The sequence below is a fragment of the Sciurus vulgaris genome (genome assembly GCF_902686455.1).
Source record: "Sciurus vulgaris genome assembly, chromosome: 7".
Taxonomy (NCBI): Eukaryota; Metazoa; Chordata; class Mammalia; order Rodentia; family Sciuridae; genus Sciurus; species Sciurus vulgaris.
In genome coordinates, this window is record NC_136467.1 from 9,422,888 (window position 1) to 9,447,554 (window position 24,667).

General features: G+C 38.2%; 1 protein-coding gene across 4 annotated transcripts in view; it reads right to left on the minus strand.

The window, feature by feature from the left end:
• Positions 1 to 24,667, minus strand: part of TULP4 (TUB like protein 4) — a 252,081-nt gene that overhangs the window by 169,784 nt on the left and 57,630 nt on the right. For 3 of the 4 annotated variants that reach the window (XR_013764990.1, XM_079146763.1, XM_079146765.1), the window contains exon 2: positions 4,218 to 6,419. Coding sequence is in view for 3 of the 4 variants with exons in the window: in XM_079146763.1 (XP_079002889.1) it covers positions 4,218 to 4,469 (252 nt within the window). In the remaining variant the exon portion in view is untranslated. Of the gene's footprint in view, positions 1 to 4,217; positions 6,420 to 22,240; positions 24,302 to 24,667 lie in introns of those variants that run through there. The other variant, XM_079146764.1, reaches the window with a different exon arrangement.

Consider the following 24,667-nt stretch of genomic DNA (forward strand, 5'->3'; position numbering starts at 1 on the left):
ACAAAATGGAAAAAAAAAAAAAAAAAAAAAGTGAAGACCAGTGAAGGGAGGAACTACACTAAAGGAACAATCAAAGGAGAAACTATTTCGAATTAAAAACCAGAAATAAACCAAAGGACTGGGAACACAAACCATATCTCAATAATTACCTTGAACGTTAATGGCCTAAACTTATCAATCAAAACAGACTGACAGACTGGATTTAAAAAAGAGACTCACCTCATAGGCAAAGACATCCAGTGACTGAAGATGAAAGGATGGAAAAGCCTTATCACTCATTGTAAACAAGCAGGGGTTTCTATCCTCTAAAACAGAACAAGTTATGTAAGCTATATAATTATAATTATACAATTTGAATATTACCTTAATACATTTTTAGCATCTGTAGGGTTGTTTTGATAACTCCCTTTCCATTGATATTTCTTCTTACTTTTTTCTTGACTAGAATTGTTAGATTTTTATCAACTTTTAGCTGTATTCTTTTCTATTTCACATATTTCTGCTCCTACTCCTATTTTTTCTTTCCTACTACCTATTTTGAAACTAATTTGTTAATCTAGCTTCTTTCTGATACAAATACTTTAAGTTATAAATGTGTAACTAAGTACTATTTCGTCCCAGAGATTCTGATATTTAAGTTTTCATTATCACTTAATTCAAAGCACTTTTTAAAAAAAATATTTTTGAGTTCCATTGTTGATGGACACAATACCTTTTATTTATTTATTTATTTTTATGTGGTGCTGAAAATGGAACCCAGTGCCTCACACGTGCTAGGCAAGTGCTCTACCACTGAGCCACAATCCCAGCCCCTCAAAGCACTTTTTATTTACTTTTCTTGTGCTTTATTCTTTGATCTGTAAGATACTTATAAGCATGATGTTTAATTTTGAAGTATTTGAGACATGGGAGTGGGGTTTTATATATCTTAGGGAGATTGATTTCTAATGTGATAAATCATGCAGAAAACGCAGTCTTCATGATTTCAATTTTTTTTAATTTCTCAGATTATTTTGTGACAGAATATAGTCTATCCTTATTAATTTTCTACTTGTCATTTCTGTGTATAGTTCTGCATAAATAACAAATAAGTCGAGGTGGCTGATAACGTGGTTAAGCCTTCTATGTCATTACTCCTTCCAGCAAAGTGAGGGGGCTTAAAACCTTCAAGTGATTGTGGATTTGTCTTTCTAGTTTTGTTAATTTTTATTTATGTATTTTGAAATTTCATTATTAGGTACATACACTTTTACAACTGTTATACTTTCTTGAAGAAGTTACCCTATTATGGTTATGAAATGTGCCCCTTTATGTCCAAAAATATTTTTCTTGAAATTTATTTTATATTAATAGCTCTATTTCAGATTTTTCATGCTTATTTTCCCCTTCTTTTGCTTTTAACCTATTGGTGTATTGATATTTAAAGTGTGACATAGGTATAGAAACCTATAGTTATTGAGTTATTGTTTGCTTTTTACACGTTGAACATTTATATCTTTTAATTACAATATCTATTTATATTTAAATTAATTATGGACACTTGAAAAAAAGAACACCTGACTGACATGAAAGTCAGTGGAAAATTGGGTAAATGATAGGTTTGACGATGTAATATTTTGGAAAATGGGTTGAATAGTCCTGCTGTCAGGTTCAGAGAGAAGATTGTTGGAATGCTCTTATTGCAGTTTTTCATTCTCTCATTTATCATATGGTACACAGCAACAGATTTATTTTATTGTTAACACTTTTTGTTTTGCAAATAAAAAATAATATATACATAAAAGATAAAATACCAAGAAAAAAGGAGGGCTGCGTTTGTGGCTCAGTGGTAGAGCACTCACCTAACACAAGTGAGGCCCTGGGTTCAATCCTCAGCATCACATAAAAATAAAAGAAAGGTATTGTGTCCACTTACAGCTAAAAATATATATATTAAAAATATTTTTTTAAAATTGAGATCTTTACAAAAAAATAAAAACAAAGGTCTATTGAAATCTGAAAAAAATGTTTACAGAAAAAATAAAAAAGAAGAATAGGGTTGGTGCCCTTGAAAGAGGCTTGAGAATGCTTTTCACCCTTTAGGCCACGCGAGGACACAGAGATAAGGGGCCATCCATGAAGCAGAGAGCGAGCCCTCACCAGACACATTTGGTGAACTCACTGGAGCCTTGATCTAGGACTTTCCAACCTTCAGAACTAGGAGCACTAATCTGTCATTTTTAAATTACCCATTCTAGGGGTTTTCCTTTTATAGTGTAAAGTCTGGGAATGACCCAGGTACCTGTAAGAAGTGCTGAAGTGTTCTGTATCTTGATCTGGTTGGATAACTGTAATGAGACAAGGAAATAATAGGAATTGCTTATTATTATTGTTAATAATAATAAGCTGTATTTGGTATTTGCCTGGACTTGTAAAACTGAAATAAAGGTGCCTGGTGACAAACTTGCTGTGTGGCAGGATGACACTCCTGAACAATGCCGATATGCACCTTTATCTATGATTTGAGTGGGGGCTCCTACTATAGCCGTGTTCTGGTCTTTATTCATGAAGACCAGAGCATGACTGGGCTGAGAATCACTACTTAAACTCCTGGACTTTTGGAGCAAACTGTCAGCAGCACCGTGACCAGAGGACTCCACGTCGTTCTATCTCTTGACTGCCCCAGCTGCTGTCCACTCTATCGCTGATCAACCGTTGTCACCAAGGCCAGATGACTGACCACCTCTCCCATGGCGACAACTGCCACCCAGCCTCTGGCTTATCAGACACGCGAGGACATAAAAAGACATTGAGGAGCTGAGAGAGGCTATGGCTGAGAAGAATCCCCTAGGTCTTGCTGACTGACTTCTTGGCTAAGGGATGTTGCATTGAGTAAGTCCATGGGGATTGGACTCCAGGTGAACAAGGAAGTGAATCTTCAATGTATTGGTTACTTGCTGTCATTAGGAATGTTAAATTGAGTGTGCACTGCATGAATAAAATCCACTTGTTGGAACCAAGCTTGATTCCTCTCATTGTTCACAACAGTAACTGAACATGCAATTATTGAGATCAAGATTAGTTTACTTTATTGTATTTTATATTGCCACAGTCTTAATGTTCATCCCCCCCTCCAATTAGTATGTTAAAATCCTAGCCCCCAAGGTAAATTAAGAGGTGGGGCCTTTAGGACATGATTAGGTCAATAGGGCAGAATCCGCTTGAACAAGACTGGTGCTCTCGTAAGAGGCCCCACAGATATATCCCTTCCAGTTTTTTCATCAAGAAGAAAGTATTAGTGTGCAACCCAGAAGAGGGCCCCCCACCTACCATGCCCATACCCTCATCTGCAAAAAACTTCTGGAACTATGAGAAATAAATTTACATTGTTTACAAGTCACCCAGGCCATGGTATTTTGTTATAGCATCCTGAGTGGACTAAAGCATGTACTTTGAAAATATACTTGCTCCTTAAATTGCTATAATTCTTCATAAGAAAACACCCAAACAAATTAGTGAACATGAAACATGAATATTGTCAAGGTGCTGCATAAGTACACGTCTGCAAGAAATTATCAGTCAAGGTCTTCTCTTAAACACAATGCCTAAAACTTAAGCACTCAGTAAATGTTGGCTGAATGAACTTCACAGATAATGCCACTGCGTTTTAGAATACCAGAGAAAGCTGTATGTACAAATATACAACATAATTATCTCAATATAATAAACCCAAGAGGTGAAAACTATGGCTCTTGTCCAATAACAACTTCTGTCACCTCCAAGTACACAAAGTGTAAGTCAGGTGTTAAACCACCATTAGAGAGATGCAAGAGTAAGTTGTGCAAGATAAAAGCAACACCATTTTTATTTTTACACTGTCAGTTTTGCACTGGGGTCAGGACAGAAGGCAATTCCAGTTGTGAAACTCAGGAGTGGAACAGACAGAACAGGAGCATACCCAACACAACTATGGGGCATCATTCCAATGCTTGGACCCTTTCAGACAAGCAGCAGTGACTCTCAGAGAAAAGAGAGCAGGGCTTGGGGGACAACTGATCCACAAGGGAAGACACAGAGTCCACCTTGACACCCTTCCCACTGGAGCACAGGAAATCAATTTCAAGGTGTGATGTCTCAAGGGCAGCTAAGAAACAGAAGCAAAGACTCTTTCAAGTCTGGGGGACTCAAAAGACTACTGGAAGTAACCAGGCAAAAAGCAAAACAAAACCACAGCTCACCTCACTATTGTGGCCCCGCAAGTTGAAGTTTATCCTCTGTGGAGTGCTCCTGTCCCTGCGGCAGTGGCTGGAGGTAAAAGTCACGCCCACCACACCACGCCCATTGCCGGTGGCCAGCCAGCCTTCCTCGTAGTAGCGCCTTCTGCATACAGGCTTCTCCTTCTCACTCTTGGGGACGCGCCCCTTCCAGGACAGACAGAGGATGTTGGAGTCGCTACAAAGCACAGGTCCATGTTCCACCGCTGCATACATACTTTTTTCAACGAATTGTTTAACTTAAAAAGTAATGCTTGATGATGGAAATCTTAAACCAATTTCTTGCATTGGTTTATTTTACTTTTGTGATTGGTTTGCGTTACCTTTTTTCCCCCTTGAAGACTGACCTGGAGCTAATTAGAAGGTCAGTATTTTATAAAGATCCACCAAATGCATAGTGAAAAATTCCTCTATAAAAGATGATGGCAGTCTGCTAAGAAAAGGTAATGCCTAAAAAAACATGGGGTCCATTTTTATTTTCAAGTCCTTAGAGGAAGAACACGCTGATCCTTTGGAGAAAGAGCATCATTAATAAGTGGTGATCAAGAAACAAGAGTTTTCTTCTTTTTTACTCAACTTGGTTATTCTTGTTCAGCCTGAGATTCCAGTTTTGTGTAATGTGATTCCAGAGACAAAGGGTTGCAAATACATAGATTTCAAGTAACTTAAGGCTTTAAGAATCCCTCTAGCTGGAATTTTCTATTTCTTTTCAAAAGTTCAGATGCAGTGACAGACCATACAGGATCATCTTCCTTCTGAAGCCAACTTCTGGCATGTTTTCCGAACTAGACAAATTTCTGCTGCTAAAGCTGAAAAAGATTGCATAAAGGGAAAAAAAGGCACACAAACCGTGCAAAACAGACCAGAATTTGTGCAGATAGCAGTCCAAATTTTAGGAAGAAAATCACTCTTTTCCCCGCTGTTTAAAACCAGAAACTTCCCACTGCAAAGCTGGGCCCTGTGTCCCTGAGGAACGCAGGGCTCTTAAGACAACTCCTCCACCAGCCTGTACCCCACTCAGTGCCATAGAGGCTGGAAAACAAGCCCCTTCCCTTGGTAGACTCAGGGCCTAAAGCTATCAAAGAGGACAGAGTGTTTGCTTTGTGTGAGTACTAATTCCTCTTGCTGACAAAGCAGAGTCACGCTGCAGGGTTTTGCTTTTATCATTGGATTCCTTTCCAGTTCCTCCTCACTTCTCTCTTTTTCTACTCCTGAAGATCACTTGTTTTTCCATCTTTATGAAAAAAACTGATGTCAGAATTAAGTCCATCAAGTAATCGTCCCTCATACGCAAGTCTTCTTAGATTCAACAGGGCAGTCCCTCAAAGCACACCCCCAGCCAGCCTGGCATTCCCAGCACCACACCACTTCCTGATCACCGTGCCTTGCAGATGAGCACCTTCCTATTCACATTCAGAGCCTGTTTCCATACCTTTAGTCCAAGGAAAAGGAAATTTTCTTGGGTTTTCCTGGATATTTATTTTATAATTATTCGTTCCAATTGCTATTTTAAGATATTATCCTATAGATACAGAAAAGGTAAAGGAAAATAATAAATTAAAATTCCTCAATGTAGTTAACTAAAAAAGGCAAAGGAATCAGTTCATTGTTCAGACTTGTCTCATCACACTGAACTTGCTCTCCTCTAGCCACAACCACAAAGTTACTTTTCAGTCCAGAATTTTAAAGTCTGTTCAAATTACCAAATCCAATAAAAAATGAAGTACAGAAAATGCTGCATGATCCCATCTGCAGGGTTTGAATTCTTACTTTTCCCTTGGTCACCTTCTCACTTAGTTTCTTCTTTAAACTGGAGAGGTATTTTTGAGTCTTAACCTGTGCAATTTTTTTTTCTTCTTCTTACAAACTTTCTTTACCCGTGAAGACCATGTGGAGAACTGGCCATTAGTGCTGTGTATTCCTCCCTGGGCTCCTGAGCCCAGCGGTGTCAAGTTGCTCCATCTGATTCTTGAATTAATTTTCATCAGTTGTAAAACTCTCAAATGTGCACAAGAATAAGCCTGTCTTCTCGTGTAAATGTGTGTACAGAGAGGTTTTAAATATACGTAGACATACTCTTCAACTGGCACTTGAAAGTTTGGTTTTACCAGTTATTTCAGGAACCATCAGATTATCACGGCTTGAAGGCCCTGGAGTCTTACAAATCTGTAAAACAAAAAAGGATATATAACAAAAGAACTTTAAAATACTGAAGCATAGAGGTTCTAACAGAGTAATTGCTATAAATGAAAATGAAGGCCCATCTTTACCCTCATATCTAAATGGAGCCACTGATTGCGCTGAACTTCAAAAAAACATAAAACATCAGGGGTTTGACTGCCTGTACCACGGTATCAAATCTGTCAATGGCCGGACATATTTGGAAACATTACCTCCATTCTTTCACAATGCACCGTTCTTTCTAAAACTCTGGACCTGGATGGTAAGACTTTACCCCTCCAGAGGCCTGGTCATTGTGTAAGCAGACCTCTCAAAAAGGAGACTAGAAGGCTCAGGCAAGTTATATGAATTGATTTTTTTCACTACCAGTAAAAGCTATTCCCCAAAGACACAAAGCAGCAAGAGCCTTTAAACATCCTCCATTTCCAATTGCCAGTAAGTTACAGAGCAAACCACAGCTATTTTCTCAGATTTCAAGTTGTCAACTAGCAATAAAGCCCTCGAGAATCTCTCGCTAGCAAATTCATTCTATATTCCTTCCTTCGTGCTGCCTGAAGTCCAGGCTCTCATCACACCCTCTGCAGAGGTTCCAAGACTGCTCTAATGTCCCACCTGCCCCCATTCCACGGAGCCTTCAGACTGACCCTTCGGAAATGCAGCATTCAATTTCCCCAGACACTGAAGGGTTTGGGCAAAGCCCAGGTGTCTGCATTTCTAACAAGTTCTCAAGAGATGCTAAACCTGCTGTCAGGGGACCAGCTTTGAGTACCACTGGTTTATGGGACCAAGACCTAGCAAGATCCTGAAAACTATTTTCATAATAATACTAGGACATTCTTTGTCTTTGCCCTATGTTGATACTTAAATCAATGATGCAAAAGCAACAAAGGTCAAACTGCTCCCTCTAACACAAATCAAGGGAAGGGTACCAGCTGTTCATGTATGTTTCCTTCTTCCTCCCCTCCCTCCCTCCCTCCCTCCCTCCCTCCCTCCCTCCCTCCCTCCCTCCCTCCCTCCCTCCCTCCCTCCCTCCCTCCCTCCCTCTCTCTCTCTCTCTCTCTCTCTCTCTCTCTCTCTCTCTTTCTTTCTTTCTTTCTTTCAAGCTAGCTCTGTTTAACGATGTTCTCAATCAAGGAAAATAAAATTTGTTGTTGTTGTTTGTTCTGGATTTTTTGAGACAAGGTCTTACTAAGTGGCCCAGGTTGGCCTCTAACTCCTGATCCTCCTGCCTTTGCCTCCCAAGTAGGTGGGATTACAGGTACTTGCCTGGACACCTGGCAACAGTAAAAATTATGATAAAATACTGATCCCTGAGTTCATAGTTTTTTTAATATTCTACATTTCAAAATTATACTGTACATAAAGCACTTCTAATGACCACTAAAGTACATGATGATCCAAAGGAAAAGCACCTTTGCCATAGTTTAAGCTGCGAACTGAACTAGTTGCTTTTTTCATGGTATGCCGGGTTGACTGAAGAGTGTGAATGAGAATTATGGTTATTCTGGATTATTGGACAGATATTTTCTTGAACATGAACAAAGTGAGCCTATCACCTTGTGGAAAACAAATGATAAGATTTGTTGTCACATAAAAGCTAAGCTTTCAAATTAAAATCATAATTTTGGAAAAACTAGTACCTGTCACTATTGACAGCTCCCAAAACTTAAAGACATTCCTCATGCAAGGAGGGGTGGCAGGGGGATACTAATAAATGTGAATTTTTTGATTTTGTATTTCATATTTCATTGTGTGCTCCTATGGTTTGGATAAGGTTTGTCCTCTAAAAATTCATGTGCTGGAACTTTGCCCCACAGTGTGGCAGTCCAGAAAGGTGCAGAGATCTTTAGGAGTTGGTTCCTGGTAGGAAGTGACTGAGTCATAACCACCCTTACCAGAGATTCAGGCAGATCTCCTACAGTGGGTTAAGTCTCCCAGGAATGTTAAGCTCTTTTTGAGATCAGATTGCTTGCTGTAAAGAAGCAAGCTTGGCCACTCCCTACTTTATCTTGCCTCCTCTTACCATGGGATCTCTCAAACACACTCCTGCCATGTGATGCCAAATGCCACGTTATGATGCAGCCAGCAGCCTTTACCAGAGGCCAACCAGACAGGACTACCCAATCTTGGACTTCTGGCTTCCAAAATTATGAGTTAAATAAACCTCTTTACTTTGTAAAGTATTCACTCTCAAGTATTTTATCATAGCAACAGAAAATGGAACATGCCATGTCAATATGTATACAAAAATCTAACAAAAAAGGCACAGTCATAACATCCTCAATACTGAAAGGCTGCAGTCAACTTCAGTGCTGCCATTAATGCAAATGTGTGATTCCTTTCCTTTTGCCTCATTTTCTGCTGAGAAAATAAGAATAGTAGATTATTAAAAAGTTTCTGGGGGATAATAAGATTGTTAACATTTTCATGGGGGTTCGTACAAAAAGATTAAAAAGCAACTAACCTACTGAAAGCAGAAACTTGAACAGATATTTGTATATCCATGTTCACAGCACCATGACTCAGAAGAGCCAAAAGATGGAAACAAGCCAAGTGTCCCCAGACAGATAAGAGATAAACAAAATGTGGTGTGTAAAATACAATACAATGCAAGGGAATATTATTTAGCCTTAAAGTGGAAGGAAGGTCTGACACATGCTACAATGTGGACAAACCTTGAGGACATATGCTAAGCAAAACATGCTAAGCACAAAAACAAATACTGTACAATTCCACTTATATGAAGGACTAAAAGTCATCAGATTCATAAAGAATGACTCTCACTAGTGAAAGGATGGATCCCAGGGCAGAAGGAAGAAGAGAATGAACAGTTAGTGTCCACTGGGTGTGGAGGTTCAGTTTTGCAAGGTGAAAAGAGTTCTAGAAGTGAATGGTTAAAAAACAATGCAAATAGCTCAGTCAGTAGAGTGCTTGCCTTGCAAGCACAAGGACCTGGGTTCAATCCCCGGCACCACAAAAAAATTTAAAAAAAAAAAAGCGAATATACTATAATGCCACCAAATTACGCACTTAAAATAGCAAAAATAGTAAATTCAAAGTATATTTACCTCGATTTTTTAAAAAATCAGATAGTTTTTAAAACCAAATATTACTATCAAACCATTCAATATAGATTGAAAGTAACCCTTCCTCAGTTTATCCTTATGTTTTCTATTCTGAACACGGCAACACAGGCCTAGGAGAAAGCCTGGAGGCTCCACATGGAACAGGCAATGCCAACCTGTGTTCTGGCCCAAACCTGCTTCTAGTAATTACAGCTTATTTGCAGAACATTTCTATAAGTCACTGAAAAACCCATTCCTGCACTTAGAAGATCACAATCTTAAACCAAATGATGCTTGTGAGTAACTGAATCAATGCCCTGAGAGGGTGCAGCCAGTAGTTAGACTCCAAAGTTGCTTCCCACTCTTAACTTCCCACACTGTCCAGAACCCTGGACAAATCAAGAGTTCCAGAATTTGGGAAAGTACAACTTGGAGACAGAATGATAGGTACACTGTTGAAAAAAGAAAATCCTACAAGTAGCATGGATAACCGTGGATTAATCAACCAATCTTAACTGAAAGCCTATTCTACAAAACGACCCTTTACTGTGTTCTCTGGTCTCTCAACAAAATAAGTACTTTCTAACTTGAGATGCTTTCACTAGTTTATTTTGTGCTATCTGGTTTCCACTTTTCACCAAAGTAGATACAATTTACTATGGGAGGTAATAAAATGCATTTTTGGTTTATTATTTAAATCAGGAGTTAATATTAGAGATCAGAGATAAAATTAATCAGAGAAGATATTTCCCACTTACAAAATTCTGATAGAAATTTTGATATTCATTAAAAGCTGTAAGAATGCAACCACTCTGGAAAATTCTGATATCAGCTAATAAAACTGAAGATGTGAACACTCTGTAAATAGCAATTCCACACCTGAAGTGTGCACCAGACTTATTCCTCTAAGTCCTGCATACGAAGTATTCACAGCAGCATTGTTCACATTAGCCAGAAACTGAGAACAACACAAAGGCTCCCGGTGTTGCAGTCAAACAACAGAATTCTATACATCAACATCAAAAAACACTACACAGAGCAAAACTGGTGAATTCCCTAAACACAATGTTGAGCAAAAGAATCTTATGATAACATGCCTATAATGTAAATCTATTTATATATAAAATTTAAAAACAGGTCAAAGTAATTTTATCAGTTATGACTAAATTCACAGGTAGTATGACTAAACTTTTTAAAGCAAGGAAAATATTACAAAGAGCAGAGCAGTACTGGGTGGGGCACAGAGGTATTCTGCTCCTGAGGTTGCTGGATTCCACTTTCTCCACCTGTACAGCAGTTGTGGATGCTTGCTTAACTCTTTAGAACATCCATATCAGACATATCCTTCGTGAAAATCTCAGAGTAAATAAGCTTTTGTATTTAAGAATGTTTTTGTAAGCAAGTTTAACAAGCTGTGAAGTACTCTAGGCATTATTTCTCAGGGAATTTTAGAAAGCTCTTAATTATTCAAAAAAAACATTTTTTTGAAATTACTACATCCTACCTACTACTGAATACTCTTTCCAATCGAAATTATCCCAATAGACCATCAAAGATGCTATTTTAGTTCTCAAAGATTTCTTCAAAGAAAATGCATGAACCATAATATTGAAAATATGAGAAAAATTCAGAATAATGTTCTATTTTGCTTTAAAGAATAAAGGTTTAATGGGGCTGGGACTGTGGCTCAATGGTAGAGTGCTCACCTAGCACACTTGAGGTCCTGGATTCAATCCTCCACACCACATAAAAATAAAATAAAGGTATTGTGTCCATTTACAACTAAAAAATATATATGTAAAATGCTTTAGGAAAAGAATAAAAGTTTAAGACACTTATTAAACTAAGACTGAGATGAGAAGTAAAAGTGTAGATCAGGGGGCAGAATATAAAATGTCAGATAATTCAAAGCAGGAAAAAACACACAGAAGAAAACTTTGAATACAATAATCTAATACTCTAAAGTTTAAACATTTGACTACAGACTTGTTAGGGGGTTGGCAAAAAGAAAAACTGTATTCTTGTCTGGTGATCTGAATCAGACAACCCAACTTCTTCTGAGGACAGTGACTGCTGCTGCAGCTGCCTGCTGCAGGTATGGGTGGCTAAGACGGACTTCACAGTCCCATCGCCGTCTCTCAGCCCAGGCCGCCCTTGCTGTCCTCGCTGCCCATAAACTGCAACCGTCCTGAACTCTGCATTTCTTTTTTAAGCAATTACAATGACCTGCCTCTAATTAATCATGCCTTTCCTTGGGGAATTTTCCAGAACCCACAAATATCCACTGAGCCCAAGGCAGTTCTAACTGGTTCTTAATCAGTTTTAATAGTTAGCTGCCTAGAGGCTAGTTCGAATTCGCCTTCAATGATCACATTTTTTTAAAAAATATTTTTAGTTGTAGATGGTCACAATACCTTATATTTTATTTTTTTTATGTAGTGTTAACATCGAACCCAGTGCCTCACACGTGAGAGGCAAGTGCTCCAACACTGAGCCACAGTCTCAGTGCAATGATCATGTTTTAAGGCAGAGACTATCTTAGGAATCACTTGTTGTGGGGCTACTTACATAATGACTCTGCAAGTGTCCTGTGCTATCCTTCTTACCTCTTCTCAAAACATGCTGGTCAGATAACTTAATACACACAGAGCTGGTTATGCCCAGGAGTACTCAAAGATGCATTCTGACTGCAATTGTGGGGCATCAACTCACTTTTCCCATTGGCTTGCACTCCTAAGTTTTAGGGATGCAGTTCACAGTAAGTTCTGTCTCACTTGGAACCCCACACGCTGCTTTAGATGGAGCACACAGTACTCCTGAGCAGACTCACATGGGAAGGGTCTTCTCTGCTTGTGGTAGAGCTGTTTTTCTATTTAATTATCCTAAAACGCAAACTCCTAAAGGCAGTATGTTTTACTTCTCTTCTTACACCATCTAAAAATTCCACAGAACCCTGTACTTACTCTGTGTTCAATAAGGTAGTGAGCATAGTACAGCACTCCAACAGCTTTTTAAAGACGAGGGAACAGTAAACACAGACTAGATCAGGATCAGCCATTCAGAGCCTGGGCCTCTCAGAAGGCTGGTATGAGTAAAAGAATCTGAGGGAGAAGACCAAGGTCCACTGCCACGTCCAGAGAGCCACAGAGGTGCACTTTCAGAGAAAGTTACTCCCTGTTTATTTTCCATGTCTGATTTCAAGCCAGTTCTAAGAGCATGAACATCTAATTATCTATACCGAGAAAGGAAGAAATGTAGCTTACAAAACAAACAGCTTGATTATTCCTTTGAAAGAGAATGGGAGGTAGATACTTTGCAGTGTATCTACACCTGAACTTAGATGTTAGAATACTATATTGTGCCAACCAGGAGCACTGGCAAATGCCTATAATCCCAGTGGCTCAGGAGGCTGAGACAGGAGGATCATGAGTTCAATGCCAGCCTCAGCAACTTAATGAGGCCCTGTCTCTAAATAAAACACAAAAAAAGGGCTGGCGATATGGTTCAGTGGTTAAGGGCCCCTGAGTTCAATCCCCAGTACCCCCCACCAAAAAAAAAAATACTGTTGCACCATACATGGGGCTCACTAGGACCAAAAGCCAGGCACCTTGATTATAAGAGAAAATGTATTTCATTTATCAAAAGGACAAGGATTGAAAGAAATAATAGTGTCACAGGGTGTGAAGAAATGAAAGAGCAATTTGGTGATATAATTCAAAAGAATTAAATGCTATACCTTTCAGTTTATCAATTCTACTTTTAGAATTTTATCATAGGGAAATATGCAAGGACTTAGGTAGAAGAACTTCCACCACAACATTTTCATAAGGGAAAATCTGGAATAAACTATACGTACAAAGGGATACCAGTTCAGTAAATGCTGACAAAGAGAAAAGAGTACTGTGTAAGCACAGTGATTACATTGTGCAATGATGATTAACTTGAGTAAACTATACTTTACACTTCCAGGATCTCAGAGGGCCAGACCCTTGCTAATAACTAGATCTTGGGTAAATTACAACAATTTTTAACTGCTGGACTTGCAAGGAAATACGGGAAATCTCTTAAGGAAAGCATATACACACAAACATAAGAGAAAGCCAAGATCACCTAGAAAACAAGTGCAGACAGAAGCACTGGAATCAGAACTAGCTGACCAATCATTACTGTGTGCCCAGAACTGTCTTGGTGTTAATTACATGAATCCCACATCCCAGTAAACCCTTCAGTCCTGGGCAAACAGACAGTTGTTCACTCTATTAGCAGACAGTTGTTCACTCTATTAATAACCACACTCTGGTCCAATCTTGTGAGAGGGGCCATTGAACCTGAGTCACATACTGAGCAGAGCTCAGAGGTTCAACTTGTTTTAGGATCTGAGAAACCCTTGGTTCCAGCTCAGAGCAAATGCACATCTTATCTGCATACAAACATTCCCAATCTAGGACTGAAAGATTCTCACAGATGTGGTTCAAATAAAATCTATTCACAGGCAAAAATTATAAACATATTTTTAAAAAGTCACTGTAAATTAGTAGTAGAAATAATAAATTTAGAAGAAACAAAAAATAATTTTAAATAACTAGGTTCAAAATGTTTAAAGAAACTAGAAAGCAAGACACTATCTAAAATGATGAGAGAGAACCAACTAAAACTTTTATAAATAGAAAACCTAATTACTGAAATAAAATGTAATAGACAAGTCAGACATCCACTAAAGAAGAAACTTAATAAGCTGTATAAGAATAACTCAAGAAATTGTCCATCAGAGTTTTTATAGTAGAGAAGGACAGAGAGAGAAATATAAGAGAATTTAAGACACTTTAAGGGGGACAGATCTAATGAAATTATAAAAAGACAGAACAGAGAATATGGAAAGAAATAACTGAAGACATGACAGAATTTGCCAGAAGTGATGAAAAATTCAAAGACATAAGAAGTCCAATACACACCATGTAGGATAAATATAAAAGAAGTTCATACCTGGGCATATTTTAGTAAAACAGACAGAAGACAAAGGCCCAACACTCTCCAAGATACACTTTTTGCTATACCATCTCTGACAACTGTGGCTGCCCCAAAATGCCTCACTGGCAGCCACAGCTCTATCGGACAACTGTGGTCACTCCAAGACATCTTGCTTTGGCTGTGGCAAGCTTTGGTCCCAGGTTGAACCAGGATGACCTCGTCTCCCAGCCTTTCTGGATGAACCCACCCTTCCAGAGCTGCTCCAGTTGTCCCCAGTCTGGTCCTTGCAAAGCACCTCCCCTAGTCAGGACTAAGCAGAATCTGCAGCTAACTGGACACTGCACACCTGCCTCTTGGTCTATATAAGCAGCCTTTCCCACATCCTCATGGAACAGTCTATGCATGGCTTCCCCTGTGCTGTAGTGTATGTTCCAATAAAACTTCTTTCAGGTGGTCACCTTTTGCCTATTTGTGGTTTCAATCTCAAGTAGAGCAGGCTGAGCTGGTAGCACTAAAGGCTGCTATCACTGAAAGCAGCCAGCAGCCCAGGCTGAGGACAGCTGAGAGTGACAGAGAACTGCTGGGAGTTCTGTCTCTAGTGGCTGAGAGTTCTGCAGAGCTGCCAGCCCCTGCTAGCCCCCACTGCCGGCAGAGGAGGGGCCAACACTAAGCCGAAGTCTGAAAGCCCCCATATGTGCGGCTTAGAACTGGTAACATTAAGGGAGCTGCCTTTTCCTGATTTTTACTCCAAGTGAGCAAAAGAGCCCTCAGCAATTGGTAACAAAATCACATAAAAAGACACAGAGAACAGTTTAGAAGAAACCAGACACAAGAGTAATCATTACAAAAGAATAGCAATTCTGCTGATCAGACATTTCAGTAGCAACACTGGTAACCAGAAATCAAGCAAAGAATATCTTCAAACACTATGAGAAAATACAGAATTATATTCTGGGCATAAAACATAGAAAATTATGGGCTGGGGAGATAGCTTAGTCGGTAAAGTGCTTGCCTTGCAAGCACAAGGCCGTGGGTTTGATTCCCAGCATCACAAAAAAAAAAAAAAAAAAAAAAAAACAGAAAATTATAAGCCCAGAAAAACTGTCTTAAGCATTGAGAGTGAAATAATAAGATTTTTTTAAAAAACAAAAGCTAATTTTAAAGCCAGCTGACCTCAAAATATAACATCTGAAGAATCTTCAGGTAAAAGGAAAAAAGAGAAGGAAGGTCTAAGAAAAAGAAAATATGAAAAAGAAATGGTCAGGCATGTTGGTAAAATTAAACTTTGTTCAAAAAACAGTAATGACAGTGATAAAAGCAGCAACATTCCACCTTCCATAAGCTGCTGGGCACAGTTGTAAATGCATTGCAGATACCATACATCTCATGTAAAAGGCCCTTTATTGTCCATTTTACATATGAGGACACTGAGGCACAGGGATATCAAATATCTTGCCCATTATTCATTTGGTAGATAGCAGAGTTGGGATTCAAATCAAGCTGTCAGTTGCTAGTACATGTGCTTAATTTCAAAGCTGTGAATATTGGGGAGGGAAAACATAAAACTAAAAAAATTAATGATTTGATGATCAAAAAGAAGGATGATCAGAGCCAATACAGTTTCAGAAAGGTAGTTAAAATACTCATTAACTTAATACTTGATTATCTTAGACTAGAAACTTAAGTTAAAACTTAAGCTGAAAACCTTGGTGATATGAAATGGATAAATTTCTAGTAAACACAACCTAACAAAACTAACACAGTATACAACTTCCAAGCCACTGTAGAAGGAAAACTGGAAGAAGGTGGTAGACTCAGATCAACCCTCCAAAAAGAGAAAAAAGAAACAAAAGGCAGAATAAATGAAGACAAAAAGGATGGCAGAAGTTCAAATATATCAGTAATCACAATATATTAATGGATGAAGACCTGTACTTGCCAATTAAAAGATTCAGATTACTAAAAAGAAAAAAAAACAGTTAAATGTTCTTAAAGAGACATACCAAAAACCTAAGATCATGTTAATGAAAATGAGAAGAGAAAAAGAATATACGCCATGAATACAGAAATCAGAAGAAAGCCAAGAGAGCTGAACATAATACATTTTAAGGCAAAAGTAGTTAAAACACAACAAAGGAAGCTACAGTTTTAAATACTCCTATTCATGTAGAACATAACTCAAAACTGATAAATACCTAACAATCTTCAAATTGGCAAAGCAAAAAGTGATAGAGAAAAATGAGTTTTCCACCATCAAAGCAGATTTCAACCAGGCATCTCAATTATTTTGAGATAAAATTAGTGAAGGTTAAGATAAAAATAGAAAAGGTCTAGAGGATGTTAATATCAGAATTCACAAACTTGGTCTTGAACATGAATAGAATTCTGTATCCAATTCAGAGAATGTCTACTCTTCTAAGGAATATATATATATATATATATTTTTTTTTTTTTTTAAAGTTGTCAATGGACCTTTATTTTATCATTTATTTATATGTAGTGCTGAGGAGCGAACCCAGGGCCTCACACATGCTAGGCAAATGCTCTACCACTGAGCTGCAAAACCAACCTAAGGAATATATTAACAAAAATTACCACATAAAAAATTGCCACACAAAGTGAGTCATAACACATTTCCAAGAATAAATGACACACAGATTATAGATAATAAAATGAAACTATTAAGTTAAAAACTCAAATTACAAAAATAAAAACTATAAAAGCTCATATTTTGGAAAACTATAAACAAACTTAAGAAACATGCTTCTAAATAACTTGTCAATTGAAAAAAGCAAAATAGAGTTTAAAACACTGAATTACTGTGCCGAAGCTCAGTGGATGATCAAGAGCTTAGCAAGTTTAAGTCCTTGGGTTCCATTCCCAGGAACACATTAAAAATAAAACAAAAATAAAAGACTGAATATTAATTAAAACGTTCTCTATCAAAACTTGTAGGCTACAGTAAGAGCAGTATTTTGCAGGTAATTCACTTCCTTAAATGTTTACATTCAAAAAAAAAAAAGCTATAAATTAAGGAGCTAAATGTTCAACATGAGAGGTTTGGAAAATATAATGCAGACCAAAAGAGAGTAAATGAAGGAAATAATAAAGATTAAAACAGGAATTTAAAAAATAGAAAAAATAACAGGCTAAACAAAGTCAAATTGATTCCTTGAGAAAAATAGACAAATTTCTGACAAGATAGATAAAGAGAGAGAAGCACACGGAAATCACCAAGGGGACACAACTAGAGACAAACTCATAAAGAAAAAAAATAATACACCAACAACTTGAGCTGAAATTCTGGTAATGGGAAATGGATAAATTCCTAGTAAACATAATCTAACAAAACTAACTTAAAGATAACAGTCCAAACTGTTCCCTAACCACTGAAGAAAATGAACTTGTAATTCCAAACCATCCGCAAAGAGAAAGCCGCACCATGTATTTAACAGACAAGCTCACCAAACATTTGATGAGATCACCCATGGCACATACTCTCATTCTCTGGGTGAGTTATTATACAAACTCACCCAGAGAACAGAAGAAGTAGCAACAGCCATGACTAATTCTATGAGGTCTAATTCTATACCTCAATACAAAAATCAGACATAAATACCAGATTGTGATTAAATTGGGGGAAATTTAAATAATTTAACATTAGAAAAGCTATTATCTATTATTTATAAAATAAATCTATTAGCTACAACTCACACTAGAAGATTACAGTAGGGATCAGCATAATACTAGCACAGAGTGTATCTGATAAATTTCAACATTCACTTTTTATAAATTTCAAATCAAGAGGAGAACTTCCTTTTTTCTAATAAGGAATATTTACCAACCGTGTACACCAAATATATTCAATAGTGAAACAAGGTAAGAGTCTCTATATCATGCTGCACTAAAAATCCCAGCCAGCACAGATCAGAAACCCACCGTCACACTGTACTGGAAGTTCTAACTAGAACTGTCAAAAAAGGACATAAAGATACAGTAAGATTGGAAAGAAAGAAAACAAACAACCTCGGCTGAAATCCCAAATGAATGGACAAATTTTTCACAATATTTCACAAATGTCATTTATGATGGCCAAGTAAAAGAAGGAATCATCATTCCCTTTATCACGATGAGAAAACTGAGGTTCAGAAAGGTTTGAAGCAACTTGCCTAAAATTAAAGTCCTTCAGCATATTAAATATTGTTGCCAGAATTTAAACCAGCTGATAATTTCAATGCTTCCAACATGAGATCAAATGACCTTCCCTCAATTGGCACTCCCCTATTCTGCCTTGGGCTGAAGGACAGCTGCAATATGAACATTTGCCACCTTAAAAATCATCATTTTGACCTCATTCACTGCCTGAGGACACCCTCCTCAATCTGGCACTCAGGTTCCTTCACAGAATGGCCCTACGCCTATTTCTGCAGCATTATCTTCTACTGGAACAAAGAGGGTAGATGAGTAGTTTGTCTCACAAATCTGAAAAATGAAATCCGCAGGCACAAGAGTGAGAGCAAGAGCAAAGTAACAGAATTTATTAGAGTAAAAGAAAGAAAGCAGAGCTCCCAAAGAGGGAGGGGTCCCAAGAGAGGAATGCCAACAGGTGTCTGCTCTCTAGGTGTTTTGATGGGTTTGATCTGTCCCTAAAGAAGATTAGTGGGATATAGGATTTAGAAAGGGGGTTGATCATTTCAATTTTGCCTTCTTCAGCAAATTTGGAGAAAAGTGATATCTAAGCCTTAATCAGCAAAAAAATGGAGGTGATGGTCTATTGGAGTAAGAAGTACCTCTGGGGGGTTGGTTGTGTCTAGGGGCTGTTCAGGAACTGTCATTGTGGCTAGGAAGAGCTGTGGTCAGAAATCTGATTTCCCAATTCTCTCTTCCTCCTTTTCTTCTCCAAGACCCTTCTCCTGGCCACCTATGGGAGGTCTTTTTGTCTCACTACCTCTGTCTTCTATAGAAATTGCACTCCTTTCAAAGTACGCTTACTGTCTGAACCAAATCCCAAGCTAATCTCTATGACTACAATATTCATACTAAGGTTTAGCAGTCTTTCATGACCCAGCTCAAAACTACTATTCCATAAACCCAGTCTCCCTACTAGCCATGAACTTCTTTTCTTTTAATCTTCACAAGAAATTTTTCACTCTTTCTTAAGTTGTTCATTCAATCCTCTACCACATTATAGGTATTTGACTCCCTATCACCCCTGCTAACTTGAGAGTTACTTAAAGATAGGAACTTTTAAACTTTTAAACACCCGTTCCTTAAGACATCTAGCAAGCAGTTTTATATGTTAGATATTCAAATGTATGTTAGATTGGATAAAAGTGCTTTTATTTGTACACGTAGTTAAAAATACTCTCCCCTAGAAATGAAAGACCCTACATAGGAATACAAATGCTTCCCCGATATTATAAATTGCATTCTTTTACAGGTTAGTAAACTTCAGGAAAAGGTTTTTTCATTGCCATGGGCAATGAAATACACAGGGCAATAAATACACAGGAATATCTTTTTTTTTGGGGGGGGGGGGGGGGTTTGCCAGGCATTGAACACACTGACCTAAAAGGGAATGCAATAAATATCTGCTGAATGAATGGCCATTAAATGTAGAAGAAGCCCAACATGTCAGCCCTTTCCAAAAGCATCACTGTGTGTCCTCACATAATAGGAGATGACATGAAATGAGAAATTACACGTAGATTTTAGATAGGCAGTCACTAACTTCTAATTAAAAGGAAGTACATGTGGAGATTCTTAAAAAAAAAAAAAAAAAAAAAACACTAGGAATGGAATGACCAGGTTATCCCACTTCTCGGTATTTATCCAAAAGAACTACAGGAATATACAGCATACTACAGGGATACAGTTACTACAATGTTTACAGCAGCACAACTCACAATAGCCAAATTATGGAACCAACCCAGACACCCATTAGTAGGTAGATGGATCAAGAAAATGTGGCATATATACACAATGGCATTTTACTCAGCCATAAGAAGAATGAAATAATGGAATCTGCCAGTAAATGGTATGGAAATGGAGAAAATCATACTAAGTGCAATAAGCTAGATTCAGAAAATCAAGGGTTGAGGAGCTGGGGTTGTGACTTAGTGGTAGAATGCTTGCCCAGCATGTGTGAGGCACTGGGTTCAATTCTTAGCACCACATATAAATATTAAAATAAATATCCATCAACAACTATAAAAAATGCTAAAAAAAGAAAATCAAGGGAGTATGTTTTCTCTGTGGAAGACAGGGCTAAATAAAGGAAACAAAGTGATGAGAAGGGACTGGAAAACATAAAGATAAAGAGAAGATCAGTGGAGTAGGAGGCGGTGAAATGAGAGGGAGAGGGGAAGGAAGGGAAAAGGAAAGAACTATGAAATCAGTTTAACAAAATCATGTTATATACAATATAAATGTACTAAAGGAAATTTCACCTTTATGTATATGTAGAAAATATCAATCAAAAATAAATAAACAAACAAAGGCGTGAAACGAAGTTCCGCAGAGGAGTGAGAAAGGGGTGAGAGAAGGGGAGGAAAGGAGGGTGGAAGGGGATTAAAATCAAAATTTCTTGGATGTATAACTTTGTCAAAAGGAACCCAAATATTATGTGTAATTATAATTCTCTAATTATAAACGAAAGGAACTGCAATAAAAATCATGGGCTCTTAAAAAGCTAAGTTCTAGTCATCCAAATCACTATAGTAAATACATCGAACATGATTATTTAATAAAATACATCTTAATAAATACTATCACAATTGAAGAGTTCCAAGTAACTAAAAGCATTCCAGATTCATGCAAAATGTCTGGTGGCTACAGTGTGTAGACTCTACAGGCACACTGAAATGTACAGTCAACACTAGCAAGAAGGTCTCTGCATGAACACACAGTAATGGAGAAAATTCAAACTAGCAAGAATAAACACACTAGCTGTAGTAAAAAAAAAAATTATCTTCTTTTCTACACAGGAGATATAGTTTACTAAGAGGAATGTAGACATAACTATCACAGGATATAAAAGACAGCAAAACAACTTCACATTGTTCCTACTACTAAATTCCATATTCCTGAAAATTATTATACATTTACAAAAAAAGGGACAATGAATTAAGGTAAATCTAATTAAAATATCTTTTGGATTATTATTTTGAATTTTAAAGTTTAACATAAATGTAATTTTTAACTTACAATTTGAAGATTTTTTCCAAATAAACTTAATTAAATGGATTGTAACAGATAACAGTAGTTTGTAATTTTCCTAATTTTTACAGCCAAATATTTTCATGAATACCTACATATTGTTAAACTAAAATGAAAACAAAACACCAATTTACATCATGATGAGTAAATCTGTTTTCACATCTGCTGCTATTTTTTTTTCTTACAAAAATATTTTGTTTTTCATATAGAAAGGACTCGAATGGATAGCTGAAAAGCAGCCAGCCAACAAACAGAGCCCTGGCTGCAGCCCAGCCACAGCTGGGTTCTATGGGAGGGATGAGTTCCAAGTCACCTCTTCCTGGTTTGGAGAGTAAGCAGAAAGGCCTGACCCTCAGTCAACAGATGGGCTGGGCAGACACAGACAGCATGTCCACACTGTCCACATAGGCTGGCACAGCAGCAGGAAAACCAAGGTAACTGTAGGACCAGCATCACCAATTCTAATGAGCTTTAGAACTACACAAAGTGGTTGTTGACTATTCAACATTTTCCAGCACACACACCATCTGTGGCGAGCAGCACTGACAAAGGGACCTGGTCCAGAATGAAAGCATGCCTGGACTGTGAGTCGAACTGCAGCAGGAAGGTAAGAATCACTGAAGGAACCCGGGACCGAGAACAGAATACAGATGTCTGCACCATAAAGAGCCAGCAAAAATATTTTCATTTTCTCATTACAATGGCAAAGCTATGCTTAATCAAACAATAATAAACAAATACCACAAAACATCTACCAAGTGACCAGTCCAAGACTAGGTAACATCAAGTTAATATAAAAACACAACATCTAGTCCCTGAACTAGTTGTTCGCAATTTGTTATAAAGGCAAAACTAACGTGAACAAATCAAACAATGAACAGTAAAAGTGCATGACTGCTTGGGTTTGAACAAGCAAAGATCGCAAGGAATGGTACCAGGAAGAGAAAAGCATTCAGCTTGGAGAGTGGGAGAACTGAGTCCTCATTCTACCTGGGACTATTAAGGGGGATGGAGAAAGAAGAGATAAATTGGTGACAGCTGATGTACCTCTTAACCTATCTTATTCACAACACCCCTATGAGACATATTATCCCTGCTCTATATGGACAAGGAAACTGAAGTTCCTACCTTATGAAATCTACTTAACCATTGTCGTCTCAGTACTTTCATCTGTAAAATAAAGGGACTAATATAAATCAGTGTTTTTCAAACTGGCACCAGAAAACCCTAGAGTTTTCTGGCAATGACTCAGATCCCTGAAGCAAGCAGGACTCCAGGCCAAATATATCAAACCCTCTTGTCAATATCCCAGTACTCGTTTCCCTGCATGATGTTTTGCTGGAACTCCAGCACGGACAATAGAATCTAGTACATTATGAGTGACCAGCACACACTTTAGAAATGAATGAATAAACAAATGGCACATCACAAATGACCACTGATTCTCATCCATGATGCCTCGTTTCCTTACACATCTAGTAACGCTTTTATGGCCAGCTCCTATTTAAGAGCTTTTCATCAGTGGGTTGAAGATGGCACTCTTCCAAAAGAGTCTGCATTTATATCTGCCAACACCCCTGGGTGCTTCCAACTCAGCAGCACTATGATTACTGCAGTGCACATTTATAATTTTAGGTTGCCTTAGAATCCATTTTAAATAGAAGCTGGAATTTCTCACACAAGAATCAGGCTGGCACCTTTGACAAGCTTCCAGTTCTATACCTACTCCTAGTTCCTCAGCGAGGTCAATCCAGAAATCTGCTTTAAACACCTTCCTCCTGGGGACCACCTTCCTGTAAGACAGCTAGATTGTCGACCTGATGGACTCCACCAGCCCTCACATCCCTCATGGACTATGCAGATATGCTGCAGTGACAACCTCTCAGTCACAGTGGACCCCCTCATACTTATGCCTACTTACTTTAAACCCACCAATTAAAATTCCCTCCCTTCAGAAAATCTGACTGGATAATGCCCTGGACCCAATAAAGGTGTTGGCCCAGAAGTCGGTTGAGGGGTATGTGTCTGTCTGCCTCTCTCCAAGTGCTCTCTGACCTCTGTCTTTGACCCCTAGGCCTGCCGTGTATCAGCCCTCACCCTCCAATCTGTAATAAAATATTTTCATTTTGTGTCTTTCCTAATCATTGCAGGGGTGCTCTCCACCATAAAGATCCTAAACTAAAACAACTGATTTCAGAGCTTGGGATTTTCTAGAACACACAAGTAGCATAAACTCAAATCCCAAACCCAGGAGTCTCAAAAGAGACATCCTTTAAAGCAAAAGAGAAGTCTCTTAACCTAAGAAGCAGCCTGCTCCCTTTGGCTTTCTGCTTGGCAGCCTCACCTCTGCCTGGCCTCACTGAGACCCAGGCCCAGCCCCCAGGGCTTCACACCCACAGTGGTTTCAGACTCTCTCTCTGCCTCACTTCCCTCTTCTCTCAGGAACACTTAATCTTCTTTCTCTTTTTCTCCACCTCTGGATTTCTCTCATTTCTTATGATAAAGATTAATTTTTTTTGTAGTTGTAGATGGGCACAATATCTTCATTTTGTTTATTTTATTTATGTATGTGATGCTGAGGATCGAACCCAGTGCCCCATGCATGTGAGGCAAGTGCTCTGTCACTGAGCCTCAGATCTAGCCCCAGCTCCAGTCCCAGCTCCAGCCCCAGTGCCAGCCCCATGATAAAGATTTTTAAAAGGATGTTTGTTCTGTCCTTTCCAGTATTTCTAAGTGTTGATAGCAAGAAGTTTTCCGGATTATTTTGCTAGCTTCATTCTCAGGAGGCGTCCACTTTTCAACTTACAACCTGGTTTGAAAAACATACCCTGAGACATTAAGCACGAGCTGAAACCAGTTAAGCAGTCAAAGAACAGGAGAGGAGTAATACAGGAAGCCAAAGCCAACAGGAGAGTGAGGCGAGAACAGGGTACGGGGAGGGACCCAGAACTGCAAGAAAAGATCTGCAGGCAGGTCAGAAGA